Here is a 16,359-nt window from a genome sequence, read left to right as displayed (position 1 = left end):
AGCTTTCGTAGTTTTCACCTCAGTGAGTTATGGTAATTTGCAAATTAGATACCTTTGAAATACTATCCATGATATACCTCCATCGTTTCAGAGAGTAGCCTAAACAATAATCATTGCATATACATGAAAAATCTATTGCAGACCTAGCTGATATCATTTACATACTATATAGAAAGCCCCTGATTATGCAGAGCATTTCGGCCAACTTAGATTAATCTTGTCCCCCAGAATGTGACCCATAACCATAGCCGTATTAAGATTTTGTATGCTCTTAGACCACAGGTACTGTGAGAGGGACCCCAGTGATATTTTCAAAAGGTAAAAAGTAACCACAGCAATCAACAGTTCATCATGTACGAGATGTTATAACATACTATAATTATAAACTTACAGCAGTAACTGTGAACACTTTTCACTTAATCTCTGGAGGCCCTCTTGCTTGTGGAGAACCCTGGGCTGGAGCCCTGTACTGTAGTAGGTTCGCCGGTCTTGTCCTGGCCCGGGTCTTTTCCGGTTGGTGACCCGGCGGACTGGAGCCCATGCAGCTCATGCCTTAATCCGACCTTTCCCACAACAGTCGACTAACACCCAGGTACCTAGTCACTGCTAGGTGTACAGGGACAGCAGGTGTAAGGAAACATGCCTAATGTTCCCACCCGTGCCGGGAATTGATCCTGGACCCTCTGTGTGTGAGCTGTGGATGATACCCTCCATCATTTTATATGTTTTATTGACTCTGTGACAGTAAATTATTTCTGCATATTTTCTAGCCCAGCTATCAGTCCTGTGTTTAGATGTTGGTCATAGATAAGTGATAAGGAAGAAGGCTGACTGGTTGCACACTTATTTTTATATTAACATCAGTACAATTACACTGTGCGGATACCGGAGGCACACATCAACCAAATAACCGCTGCAGCATACGGGCGCCTGGCAAACCTGAGAATAGCGTTCCGATACCTTAATAAGGAATCGTTCAAGACACTGTACACTGTGTATGTTAGGCCCATACTGGAGTATGCAGCACCAGTCTGGAACCCACACCTGGTCAAGCACGTCAAGAAGTTAGAGAAAGTACAAAGGTTTGCAACAAGGCTAGTCCCAGAGCTCAAGGGAATGTCGTACGAGGAAAGGTTAAGGGAAATCGGACTGACGACACTGGAGGACAGAAGGGTCAGGGGAGACATGATAACGACATACAAGATACTGCGGGGAATAGACAAGGTGGACAGAGATAGGATGTTCCAGAGAGGGGACACAGGGACAAGGGGTCACAACTGGAAGCTGAAGACTCAGACGAGTCACAGGGACGTTAGGAAGTATTTCTTCAGTCATAGAGTTGTCAGCAAGTGGAATAGCCTAGCAAGTGAAGTAGTGGAGGCAGGAACCATACATAGTTTTAAGAAGAGGTATGACAAAGCTCAGGAAGCAGAGAGAGAGAGAGGATCCAGTAGCGATCAGTGAAGAGGCGGGGCCAGGAGCTGAGTCTCGACCCCTGCAACCACAATTAGGTGAGTACAATTAGGTGAGTACACACACACACACACACACACACACACACACACACACACACACACAAGTACACACACACACACACACACAAATACACACACACACACACACAAATACACACACACACACACACACAAATACACACACACACACACACACACACACACACACACACACACACACACACACATACACACACACACACATACATACACACACACACACATATACACACATACACACACACACACACATACATAGGTGGCAAATTTTCGGAGAATTGGGTGGTTCACAAAGAAAAGGAATCGGCCTCTCAAAGTAATTTTCAAGGCAGAATCAACCCGAACCATGATCCTGCAGGAGAAAGCACGGCTGAGAGGCAAGCAGGAGTTCCGGAGTGTGTACCTCGACCGAGACAGAACACAGGACGAAAGGAAGACAAAGAGAGAGTTCAAAAACGAAAGGAGAAATGGGAGGAAATGAAAAAGGAGAGCAGAATAACCCAGGATCAAATGGAAGGACAAGCGCACCCCCCAGAAACACCTGCAGAAGGACTCCAGCCACGACACCCCCAAGGCAACTGAACAATCCAAACCAACCATCACACACCGATCCCTCTGTTTCCACCCCCCGCACCACAGTTAGTATTAGAACAGAAGTTGAAGGTTTGGTACACAAATGCAGATGGATTAACGAATAAACATGAGGAATGGCAAGAAAGAATCAATGAGAAGTCCCCAGACATCATAGCAGTTACAGAAACAAAACTCATGGAGACAATAACAGATGCAATCTTCCCACCAGGATACCAGATCATGAGGAAAGATAGAAGGGGCAGGGGGGGAGGTGGGGTTGCTCTGCTCGTAAAAAACAGATGGAAATTCGAGAAAATGGAAGGAATAGATGAGACAGGAGAAAGAGACTACATAGCAGGTACACTTCAGTCTGGGGAACACAAAGTGGTCATTGCAGTGATGTATAATCCGCCACAGAACTGCAGGAGGCCAAGAGAGGAATATGAAGAGAGCAACAGATCAATGGTGGACACACTTGCTGAGGTGGCAAGAAGAGCTCAGTCCAGCAGAGCGAAGTTGCTGGTTATGGGGGATTTCAACCACAGGGAGATTGACTGGGAAAACCTGGAGCCACATGGTGGTCCCGAAACATGGAGAGCCAGGATGTTGGACGTGGTGCTGGAAAACCTCATGCACCAACATGTTAAGGACACTACCAGAGTGAGAGGGGAGGATGAACCAGCAAGATTGGCCCTTGTGTTCACCCTGGGCAGCTCAGACATTGAGGACATCAAGTATGAGAGTCCCCTAGGAGCTAGCGACCACGTGGTTCTGTGCTTTGAATACATAGTAGAGCTGCAAGTGGAGAGAATAACAGGAGTAGAATGGGAAAAGCCTGACTATAAAAGAGGGGACTACATAGGGTTGAAGAACTTCCTGCGGAAGGTCCAGTGGGACAGAGAACTGGCAGGAAAGCCAGTAAATGAAATGATGGAATATGTAGCAACAAAATGCAAGGAGGCAGTGGAAAGGTTCATTCCCAAGGGCAACAGTAACAACAGGAAGACCAGAACGAGCCCCTGGTTTACCCGACGGTGTAAGGAGGCAAAAACGAAGTGCAATAGAGAATGGAAAAAGTACAGAAGGCAGAGAACACACGAAAATAGGGAGATCAGTCGCAGAGCCAGGAATGAGTATGCACAGGTAAGGAGGGAGGCCCAGCGACAGTATGAAAATGGCATAGCATCGAGAATCAAGACTGACCCGAAACTGTTGTATAGCCACATCAGGAGGAAGACAACAGTCAAAGACCAGGTGATCAGATTAAGGACAGAAGGTGGAGAACTCACAAGAAATGATCAGGAGGTATGTGAGGAGCTGAACAGGAGATTTAAGGAAGTTTTTACAGTAGAGACAGGAAGGGCTGTGGGAAGACAGCACAGAAGGGAACATCAAGAGGGAATATACCAACAAGTGTTGGATGACATACGAACAACTGAGGAGGAGGTGAAGAAGCTCTTAAGTGACCTTGACACCTCAAAGGCGATGGGACCGGACAACATCTCCCCATGGGTCCTTAGAGAAGGAGCAGAGATGCTGTGTGTGCCTCTAACCACAATCTTCAACACATCCCTTGAAACTGGGCAACTACCTGAGAAATGGAAGACAGCTAATGTAGTCCCCATATTTAAGAAAGGAAACAGAAACGAGGCACTAAACTACAGACCTGTGTCTCTGACATGTATTGTGTGCAAAGTCATGGAGAAGATTATCAGGAGGAGAGTGGTCGAACACCTGGAAAGGAACAAGATTATAAATGAAAACCAGCATGGGTTCATGGAAGGCAAATCTTGTATCACAAACCTCCTGGAGTTTTATGACAAGGTAACAGAAGTAAGACACGAGAGAGAGGGGTGGGTAGATTGCGTTTTCCTAGACTGCAGGAAGGCCTTTGACACAGTTCCCCACAAGAGATTAGTGCAGAAGCTGGAGGATCAGGCACACGTAAAAGGAAGGGCACTGCAATGGATAAGGGAATACCTGACAGGGAGGCAGCAACGAGTCATGGTACGTGAAGAGGTATCACAGTGGGCGCCTGTTACGAGCGGGGTCCCACAGGGGTCAGTTCTAGGACCAGTGCTATTTTTGATATATGTGAACGACATGATGGAAGGAATAGACTCTGAAGTGTCCCTGTTCGCAGATGACGTGAAGTTGATGAGAAGAATTAAATCGGACGAGGATGAGGCAGGACTGCAAAGAGACCTGGAGAGGCTGGACATGTGGTCCAGTAACTGGCTTCTCGAATTCAATCCAGCCAAATGCAAAGTCATGAAGATTGGGGAGGGGCAAAGAAGACCGCAGACAGAGTATAGGCTAGGTGGACAAAGACTACAGACCTCACTCAGGGAGAAAGACCTTGGGGTAACCATAACACCGAGCACATCACCGGAGGCACATATCAACCAAATAACCGCTGCAGCATACGGGCGCTTGGCAAACCTGAGAATAGCGTTCCGATACCTTAATAAGGAATCGTTCAAGACACTGTACACTGTGTACGTTAGGCCCATACTGGAGTATGCAGCACCAGTCTGGAACCCACACCTGGTCAAGCACGTCAAGAAACTAGAGAAAGTGCAAAGGTTTGCAACAAGACTAGTCCCAGAGCTAAGAGGTATGTCCTATGAGGAGAGGTTAAGGGAAATCAACCGGACGACACTGGAGGACAGGAGAGGTAGGGGGGACATGATAATGACTTACAAAATACTGAGAGGAATTGACAAGATGGACAAAGACAGGATGTTCGAGAGACTGGACACAGTAACAAGGGGACACAGTTGGAAGTTGAAGACACAGATGAATCAAAGGGATGTTAGGAAGTATTTCTTCAGCCACAGAGTAGTCAGGAAGTGGAATAGTTTGGGAAGCGATGTAGTGGAGTCAGGATCCATACATAGCTTTAAGCAGAGGTATGATAAAGCTCATGGTTCAGGGAGAGTGACCTAGTAGCGACCAGTGAAGAGGCGGGGCCAGGAGCTTGGACTCGACCCCTGCAACCTCAGCTAGGTGAGAACTAGGTGAGCACACACACACACACACACACACACACACACACACACACACACACACACACACACACACACACACACACACACACACACACACACACACACACCAACACACACACACACACACACACACACACACACATACACGCACACACACACACGCGCGCACACATACACGCTCACACACATACACGCACACACATACACGCGCACGCGCGTGCACACACACACACACACACACACACACACACACACACACACACACACACACACACACACACACACACACACACACACACACACACACACACGCACACACACTTTGCGGAGCTGAGCCTTTAATTGTCCATATGCCATTCTGTAATTAGTGGGCAATTCTAGATGGTTCAGTCTCCACGGAAGTCGCATCCAGTATTGTCCAGATTCAAATTTTACATCTCTCAGGTATTGTTCCTGAGTAAAAGAATTGTCTGGACTTTCTTCATTTACATTTATTCCAATGCTGTCTAATTCCCACAATTTATGCACTGGCTCAACACCATCCTCTATGGAAGAATTATACTGGGGTACGATTTCATGAGTAAGACACACAGTTATGGTATTTGTAGTTTCCTCTAGTCATGAATTATTATGAGGAGTCCTACCATACATTACATGGCCTCCTGCAGTCTTCAAAAGGGTGACACCACATTTCTTTACCATACCCTTTACAAAGGAGGCATAATAGTCACTACCTATCAAAATATTTATTGGGCCTACAGAATCATCATTTACACCAGAAGGTGCTAAATTTACATTATGTGAAAGTCTTTCTGTAGCTTTACTAAGCCCTGTTGTAGATATTTTCTCTGGAAGTCTATCTACAATTACTGCATTAACACGTTTTTTCTCATTGCCCAACCTGACAGTTATATAAACAGTGTCATACAATTGAGCCCTTTTATCTGAGAGAAAGCCAGATAATTTTAGAGTTGTAGGATCTCCCATCTGTACTTTCATACCATCAATACATTTACGTTTTATGAAAGTACGCTGGGATCCCTGGTCTAATAATGCAGTTACATTTTTTGATTTATGACTTTTATCATCAATTTTTACCTGTAACACAGGTAAGGCTACTTCAGCAAAACCATCATTATTAACATTAGCAGCAATTTTTACATTAGCCACGGTTGTGTCTGGATTGTCAACATTATCATTATTATCAACATTATCATATAGACCCTTACACATGACTGTATGGTGTCTTCCTTTGTGACATTGATAACAGTTGTTTAATTTGGCATGACAATCCTTTACATTGTGATTACCTAGACATCTGATACATCTGCCAAGTTCCTCCAATCTTTCAACTTTATCATTCCATGAATTGTATGCATTGCAATTCTTAGAAAAATGAGTACCCTTGCAGAAGAGACAATCTCTCGTTTCTTTGACTGGTTTCTTATTAACTGGGCTACTCTTAGGAGGGTACTTATTCTTCTTACCTTGTGGAGAATCGTTATTTCTGATTCCTGCTACTTGATATGCACCTGTGCAACTCATTTTAGGAAATGAATTTTGGTTATTAACATTGGGATAATTTTTCCCTTTGTGAAACTTGACAGATACCTCAGAGTTATTATGTGTTGCATCTTTAAAATGAGTTGGTTGGCTGGTCTGCAACTGAACAATTCTTGTAGACCTAGTCTTATTTCCTCCAGACCAAAATAACCTTTGTGATATTTGTTCGAGAGGCATTCAAGTGTTTTAAAGCTTAATTTATTCTGTACAATGGCACTCAATAACCAGTCTGATTCCTTCAGATTATATTTATTACTTAAAGTTTTGAGAGTGCTCTCCAGTTTAACTCAAAACTGTTGTAAACCTTTGTAAGTGTGATCTGGAGATTTTAAATTAACAATGCTATTCACTAGATCCAACCTACTTTGTTCTATATTACCATAAGTGACCTTCAACAAGTCAACTGCTTCTTTGTAAGAATCATCTACATTGGGAAAGGCTTGTATGAGTATATGAGCATCTCCTCTTACCTGTCCTTTGAGGTAAAATAATTTAGTTACATAGGCTAGGTCACTCCTATCATGCACAGCTGCTTTAAAAATTGACCAAAACTCCTCCCAATTTTCTCCAGGACTAAATACAGGTAAACATAATTCTGGGAGTTTTGGCAAAGACATCTTATTTGTTGGGGCAGATTGATTAACTGTCTGGTTTACACATTTTAATTTATTCAAGGCCTGACTTTTACAAGAAAGAATCTTTTCTTCTAATTCATAATACTGATTAATCATAAGATCTACTTCAGTCTCATCTACACAGTTTACTAACAAATCTCTTTCATATTTGTTGTAATATAATTTGTATGAATCATATCTATTCCCTAAAGCATCTAAATACAATTTTAAATCATCAGTATTCACAGTTTCTTGATTCATTAATTCCAAACACTTGATGTATGCTTTTGTTACATGCCCTTTTCTAGCCTGCAGTGATGCTTTTTTTGCTCTGTATTCCATATGTTTGTCTTCTACATTAATTTCCTCATTTTCAGCCATGATGCAATGTATTAAATTCAACTTAATTAATAACACTGATTATGTACTAATTTATGCACTTCATAAAGGTAAATATTACAACTTACCTTTGAATAAATCCTAGCTACACTTAAGCTTAGTAATTACACATGTAAGAATTATAATATAAATTTTAAATACACATTAATATAAACCTTAGCCAGACTTGGCTTATCCTTGCCAGACTTGGCTTAGCAAAATTAATGTTATACAAATACACTAATATAAATCTTTGCCAGACTTGGCTGAGCAAAATTAATATTATAATTATAATCCACTACACATTAAGTAAATTTGTGGACCTAACATCCACCACCTCCTGTCATTTCACATATAATTATTAAGTAATTAATTCACTAATTAATGACTTCACTAATTACCTCCGGTTCAAGAAGGACCAACGGGCAACTAAATTTGTGGAAAATTACATTTACCTGGATGAATCTCATTACATACATACAAGTAAATGGTAACAAAGATTATTTATCAAAGTTACAGAGACAAGTAGGAATTTTTAGGACACCTAGGTCACAAAAATGTCCCCCTTCGATACCTACCATCTATCTCTCCACAAGTTGCTCTAGACTTATATTAATTGCAAATGAAATGTACATACACACCAGGAATTCTGGTAAAATTATTATAATTTTTGTGGACTGTATATTAAAATTAATAAATGACTACATATACACATTTATATAACAGAAGGAGAATTTATAATCATAACACTCACCAATTTGTCTGGAGATTACTGTGTATCATACTCAAAAACCCCTCTGTCTACATTTATGATAATACTGGCCAGAATTATAAACATAAATATAGACATGACTTAGCTGGGGGTAATATCCTGTTTTCATCTAATTACGGAGTCCTGTCCAGTTGCTTGATTCTCTCGTTATGCAGGACTGCAATTCCAACAATTTCGGCTCCTATTTGAGAGGTGTAAGCCCAATGTAACCTCTAGAGCGACGAAAATTCTTCTTATTTTCACTTACGTTTTCTTGGCTCATTCAAAAAACATGGCGACTCACTCCTGCTCGTCCGCGCAGGCGCCAAGCTTCCCATTTTTTATAATATAATTTTTATTAAATACAATATATTTTATTAATTTACACACAAATACACTATTTTCGGAAAATATACTATATATTTTCCACAGAGCTCTTGCACTCTGAAACAGGGGTCAGGATGTTACAGCTCCAAGGATAGTTTGAATTGATATTCGCAGATATACTGACAAGACAGCTATTAAAAAAAAATAGTGTTCGGAACAATACACAAATAACCTGCACATAGAATGAAACGACGACATTTCAGTCCGACTTTCCTTCGCGCATATGTGACTAGTTGATGGTCTAAGTCAGACCGAAACATCGTCCTAAGTTACATTCTCCTGTGTGCGGGAATAAGACAGCTACTGAATGAATAACAGTGAATGTTTCTTCTTTTCATGGTAGCTCTATCATGGTACGGAAAATGTGATATTTGAAAGTTCCTAGTTATGCAGAACATTTCAGGCAGTCTTCAGATAAAGTAAAAAAAAAATATGGTAAAAATTAATTCATAGTGACCTTATTTACTTTATTCACAACCAAACATAAAAAAGTTGTTCATTGTATTAATCTGTTTTTTTTTATTCCGACCTCAGTGCTTAATTGTCCTCAAAATGTCAATCCTCGTGTAAAAGTGAACCTGTAGAACTGCCGTCGCCTCGTTGTCGCTGCCACCGCCCCCTCGTCACTGCCACTGCCCCCTCGTCACTGCCACGATACACGAGATGCTGCCACCGCCCTCTCGTCACTGCCACCGCCCCCTCGTCACTGCCACCGCACCCTCCCCCATTGTCACTGCCACCTCCCCCTCCCCCGTTGTCACTGCCACCGCCCCCTCCACCGGTGTCACTGCCACTGCCCCCTCCCCGTTGTCACTGTCACCGCCCCCTCCACTGTTGTCACTGCCACCGCCCCCTCCACCGTTGTCATTGCCACCGCCCCCTCCCCTGTTGTGAGTGGCATCGTAAGGGGGGGGGGCTGCCTCTGGTGGCACCATCAAGGGGGTAACACCATAAAGCCTCTAAAGAAGGTGGCACTAATGCCCACAACAGTGCTGCAGCAACATAAGAGAAAAATCTTTTGTTTCTATATAACTTATTATATGATTACAGAGTACAAATAGGCCTATACTATAGGGAAAATCATTGATTTTGATGTGATGATTTTGCAGGATTGAAGGCAAGGATATGTAAGATCAGATTCACTGAGATGTTACCTGTACTCAAGGTCAAATGTAAGATCAGATTCACTGAGGTGTTACCTGTACTCAAGGTCAAGTCGTTCCTAGTGTTTCTCTGATATTGCAATGTTTTTCTTTATTTTTCAAGTTTTTTTTTTTCACTGCTGAAGATTAATAAATGTAGGATCTGTTGGCTGTACTCAAAGTGGTATTTGAGTTTGTTTCCTCAATATTACTACTATTATTTATTTTATTAATATAATTGAGAAGTATTCTCCTGTTCAGTTTATGGTCCTTAAACCTTCTCATTGTTAAACATAAGTTACTGGTCATACAGTAGTGACGTAACTGCAGTTTACTCCACCATCCCCCCGACTTTGGATTTCATGGGTGTGACACCAAAGATGCCGCCCCAGGTGACACCAACCCTAGCGACGTCCCTGGCCGTTGTCACTGCCACCGCCCTCCCGTTGTTACTCCCCCCCCATTGTTACTGCCACCACCCCCACCCGTTGTTACTGCTACCGCCCCCCTTTGTTACTGCCACTGCCCCATGATGTTACTGCCGCCATCTCCTGTTATCACTGCCCCCTAATGTTACTGCCACCCCCTCCATTGTCACTGCCACCGTCCCCGTTATCACTCGTCACTGCCTCTGGTACTGCCGTTGTATTCATCACCATCACCTTCACCTCCACCAAACCCAACCATACTAACAGACACTGTAAATGCTGAATTACTAAAAATATCTACTTGGATGACTACCAACAAACTTACTCTCAATATAGACAAAACCTACTTCATGCTACTATTTGGAAACAGAGCTTCAAATGTACAGCTAAACATAATTATAAATGGCTTACCCATTTCTAGACTCAGAGGGCAAATTTCTAGGTCTCCACCTTGACTCTGGTCTCAAATCCCAGACACACATACAGCAAATATCCAGGAAAGTCTCCAAAACAGAAGGCATCCTTTCAAAGATATGGTACTATGTACCCCAATCAGCTCTTCTTGCTCTGTACCACTCTCTCATTTACCCTTCCTCACTTACAGTATTTGTGCATGGGGCTCAACCACAGCAAATCACCTCAAATCTTTAATAACCCAACAAAAAGCTGTAGTGCAATTGATTACTAACTCTTGCACTAGACAGCATACTCTACCGCTTTTCAAGAGTCTTAACATGCTTAATATAAAAACGTCCACACTTATTATTGTGCCTATTACATAGGCAGGACACTACACTCAAATACAGTATAAACCCTCCTCTCAAACTCCTCCTGCCATAATACGAGGCACAAATCACTCTTCGATATCCCTCATGTCCATCTCTCCCTATGCAAAACTGCTATGGATGTAAAGGGCCCTAAGATCTGGAATTCATTGCTAGAACACACTAAAGGACCCCTGCCTGCAAATCAATTTAAAACACTACTTAAAAATCACCTCATCACCCAAAATTAACCAAACAAACCATGCACATTACCTACCAGTTACTCAAAAGCTATACAAAAAACTTCTAAATAAGTTAAGATTGCTCAGCTTAAACTTAATTCAACTTTATTACTGTATATTGTGCTAAGGGTTGCTCGACCATATACTCATTACTTCAAAATTAGGATGCTTATTTTTCATTGTCTTAAATAATTCTAAATTATGATAATTTCATATTGTAAATTGTTTTAAATTGTTCCATTGTAATATTTCCGTACTGTAAATTAATTAAATTTGTACCATTGTTTGTCTTAACCCTTTGAGGGTCGACAGGCCCTCTCCGAAACTCGTTCTCAGGGTCGGCCAAATTTAAAAAAAAAAATAATAATTTTCTCTTATGAAAAGATAGAGAATCTTTTCCCGATCATAAGGACACCAAAAGTTTGAAATTTGATGGAAAACTTACGGAATTATGCTCTCGCAAAGTTAGCGGTCTCGGCGATGTTTACGCATCGGTGCTTTTGCCCACTTTGAGCCCCATTTTCCGCCAATTCCACCGTACTAGTCGACAAAAAACATGAATATTTCGCTAGAACTCCATTTTTTCTATCGAATGGGTGCAAGAAACCACCCATTTATGAAATTCAACTATCCAGTACAGTGGTCAAAATTTAGCAATTTTGCCAATTTCATACAAATTTCAAAAGATACCAATTTCCGAATAGGGTCCAGAATAAACAAGAAAGACATTCCTGGCACTAAAATGACATTTCCTCTGGTCATTAGTCACGTCTCAAGGCCCCTCTTATATTCTTTTGCTTTCCACATTGAATTTTTATTCTCACAAAAAATATAAGATTTACTGTTATGCAGACTACTGCATTAGTGTAAAAAATTATATAAATATTATTGGCGCACTTGTGAAAGAATATTAGACTCACCAGTTGATGTGTATTGGACGCTTGGCATGATTTGTTTACTTTTGAAATTTGGTAAAAATCGAACATTTCTGCTACTTTAAGCTCAATTTCAAGGTACTTTTCTTTGTAAAACCAGTCAAAATCATCTCAATTTCTGTAATATGTCTTCCATTCTATAAAATGAGACCAAGAAAACTAGAATACAACAATAAATACCATACGAAAATAGAGTGCAAAGTCGCTGTTTTATTCCAAAAAAACGGTCAAAGTTTTTTTTTCTCATTATGCACTGTGTGCTGCAGGATTTTTTTTAGACTGTGCACACTGACCACATAGACCCATTCTTTCATATGAAGGCCTACCAGCTTTCTCCCACTAGATTTGAGGGCGCTAGAATTTAGGCGTACTAGTACGTCAAAAACCCTGGGTTGTAAACCGTACTAGTACGTCCGAAACCCTCAAAGGGTTAAATAAATACTAAATTGTGATAATTTCATATTGTAAATTGTTTTAAATTGTTCCATTGTAATATTTCCGTATTGTAAATTAATTAAAATCGTACCATTGTTTGTAATGTAATTTTTATAAACTAATTTTAAAACTGTAATTATTCACTACTGAACTTCTCTACTAAACTTATTAAAGCCTGTTAGTGTTACCTAGAACAACTTAAATCTCTTGTACTCACTGTAACTCATGAAATATCCATATAATTATCTGTTATTGCCTTACTAATCTTAAGTTAATATTAAGTTTGCCAGAAATGCTCTGCATACAAAGGGGCTTTTGGCATGTACATCCAACTATTATATTCCTTTGTACAACTATGTATCATGTCAAGATAAATTTCTTATTCTTACCTCCACCTTCTACTTCATCCTCCCCAAGGGTGGCTCCTTGAAGCTGCTGAAAGGATCTTGACTGAAGGAATGGGATCTGCTCTCCTCATACCTGATTGCTTCCTATTACCCAGGAACTGTATGACTCCCATGGGCTTATCGCTTCCCTCCTAAATATACTACTATATCATTTTCACCTCTTTCTTCATCTCCTGTTTCATCTTTTACTTCATTTTATTGTTCATCTTTCCTATTTCATCTCCTTTATCTTCACCTGTTTCACCCTCTCCTTCACCTTCTACTTCATCTACTTTACCTTCTACTTCATCTACTTCATCTTCTACTTTACCTTCTACTTCATCTCCAACTTTATCTGCTACTTCATCAACCTCGCCTCCATCTTTATCTGCTACTTCATCTTCTGCTTCATCTTATACTTCACCATCTCCTACCTTGCCCTCTTCCTAATTCTTCTACTTCTCGGCCTACTTCACTTCCTCCTACTTCACTTCATCCTATATGTACTTCTCCACCTCCAACCTCATTCTCTGCTACTTTACCTTCCCCTGCTTCACCTTCTACTACACCTCCTCCTCCTTCACCTACTACTTCACCTCCTCCTCCTTCACCTACTACTTCACCTCCTCCTCCTTCACCTACTACTTCACTTCTTCCTTCACCTACTACTTCACCTCCTCCTTCACCTCCTCCTTCACCTACTACTTCACCTCCTCCTTCACCTACTACTTCACCTCCTCCTTCACCTACTACTTCACCTCCTCCTTCACCTACTACTTCACCTCCTCCTCCTTCACCTTCTACTACACCTCCTCTTCCTTCACCTACTACTTCACCTCCTCCTCCTTAACCTACTACTTCACCTCCTCCTCCTTCACCTACTACCTCACCTCCTCCTCCTTCACCTACTACTTCACCTCCTCCTCCTTCACCTACTACTTCACCTCCTCCTCCTTCACCTACTACTTCACCTCCTCCTCCTTCACCTCCTCCTTCATCTACTACTTCACCTCCTCCTCCTTCACCTACTACTTCACCTCCTCCTCCTTCATCTACTACTTCACCTACTACTTCACGCCCTTCTCCTTCACCTACTACTTCACCCCCTTCTCCTTCATCTACTACTTCACCCCCTTCTCCTTCACCTACTACTTCACCCCCTTCTCCTTCACCTACTACTTCACCCCCTTCTCCTTCACCTACTACTTCACCCCCTTCTCCTTCACCTACTACTACACCATCTCCTCCTTCACCTCCTTCTCCTTCACCTGCTATTTCACCTCCTTCTCCTTCACCTGATATTTCACCTCGTCCTCCTTCACCTGCTACTTCACCTCCTCCTCGTCCTCCTTCACCTGCTACTTCACCTCCTCCTCGTCCTCCTTCACCTGCTACTTCACCTCCTCCTCCTCCTCCTTCACCTGCTACTTCACCTCCTCCTCCTCCTTCACCTGCTATTTCACCTGCTACTTCACCTCCTCATCCTTCACCTGCTACTTATACATACTTCAGGTGCAATATGAACCATACGAGTTTACCACTTCCACCTGATAATATGGTATATAATTATAATGAAAGTACATTTATAATTGTTGTTTACTGTACATTGTGTACATTAATATAACAGTATTATTGTAGTATACAGCAGCAAGTTGAAGCTACTAAATTTAGTAGTAATGTATATTTTTATGCTTTGATGGTCATTAAGAGTCGGTAAATGGAACTTTGTACTTATTGTAGATGTCTCTCTTAGCTTCTTTGACTCATTATGCTTATGTGAGTTTTAATTTTATTTTCCAGTAGTATCAGCTTAATTAACCTTGTCTCTCAGGAATAAATTCTGCAAGAAATTATGTTTTGTGTTAATGTTGGTAGAATCACCGACAATGTGTTAGGTAAGAGGACACAGGTGCAACTTACCTGAAATTTTATTTTGGCAGTGTTTCACTCTCCAAGAGCTTTATTGGCTTGATAAAGCTCCTGGAGAACGAAGCATTGCCACAATAAAATGTCACATTAGTTGCACTTGTGTGCTTTTACCTAACATATTATATATTTTGTTTGATTGGTATGTAATGGTCTTGAAAGGTTGTTGAAATATTTTTTTGTTAACATGCATTTCTGTTATTTGTGTTAAGCACTTATATTTTTTGTAGCAATAAATGCATAATTGTTACATGTATTTTAGTTACCAGTGGTTCCATTATGAACTCCGAGCATACAAGGGGTGTGAGAGGGAAAGAATGTTAATAAAGTATATTTATGTAATACTGTATCTACATTATTTCCATTTTATGACTGTGTTTTTATATATTTCAGATGCACGTGAACTGGCCCGCCAAGAACTGCACTCAGCCCTTCGGGAGTCATGCAGTCGAGGAGATGTGTCGCGGGCCAAGGCTATCTTGCGGGACCTCGGTGCAGAGGCCCAGATCATCATCAACTCTGCACCAAATGGCTCCAACACTCTACTTTTTAAGTAAGACTTTTTGCCATTCTAAAAAAAAAATTTCTAATATATATTTTTTTATATTATATTTTTTTCAGCTTCGAGTGACTAGATGTTTGTCCTTACTTTTTTAAAATTAAATTGTAAGTTTTAACCCTTTGACTGTCGCAACCCCAAATCCTGTGTCGCAAAATTTTTGAAGAAAAAAAAAAAAAATTTTTTTCTTATGAAATGATAGAGAATCTTTTCCCAATGGTAATAACACCAAAAGTATGAAATTTGATGGAAAACTTATGGAATTACGTTCTCACAAAGTTAGCAGTCTCGGCGATGTTTATGCATCGGCGATTTTACCCACTTTGAGCCCTATTTTCGGCCAATTCTGTTACTCCAATCAACCAAACTCATAGCTATTTCTTTAGAACTCCTTACAGTGGACCCCCGACATTGAATATTAATCCGTTTATGAGAGCTCATCGAATGTCGAAAATTTCGAAAGTCGAATTAATTTTCCCCATATGAAATAATGGAAATCAAATTAATCCATGCAAGGCACCCAAAAGTATGGAAAAAAAAAACTACCACATGAAATATTAAGTTTAATGCAATAGAATAATTACAATAACAATAGATTAATAACAATAGAATAATTGACACTTACGTTTAATGAAGATCTGGTGATGATTGATGGGATGGGAGGAGGGAAGAGTGTTGAACCTATTGTTTTGAAGGGGAATCTCCTTCCATTAGGACTTGAGGTAGCAAGTCCTTTTCTGGGGTTATTTCC

General features: G+C 41.0%; 1 protein-coding gene across 1 annotated transcript in view; it reads left to right on the top strand.

Moving 5' to 3' along the window:
- Window positions 1-16,359, top strand: part of Lrrk (Leucine-rich repeat kinase) — a 1,005,461-nt gene that overhangs the window by 576,067 nt on the left and 413,035 nt on the right. The window contains exon 4 of the mRNA XM_070091737.1: window positions 15,443-15,602. Coding sequence (XP_069947838.1) covers window positions 15,443-15,602 — 160 coding nt within the window. The remainder of the gene's footprint in view (window positions 1-15,442; window positions 15,603-16,359) is intronic.

Source organism: Cherax quadricarinatus, chromosome 37 (genome assembly GCF_038502225.1).
Source record: "Cherax quadricarinatus isolate ZL_2023a chromosome 37, ASM3850222v1, whole genome shotgun sequence".
Lineage (NCBI taxonomy): Eukaryota > Metazoa > Arthropoda > Malacostraca > Decapoda > Parastacidae > Cherax > Cherax quadricarinatus.
This window is presented reverse-complemented; position numbering and strand designations above follow the sequence as displayed.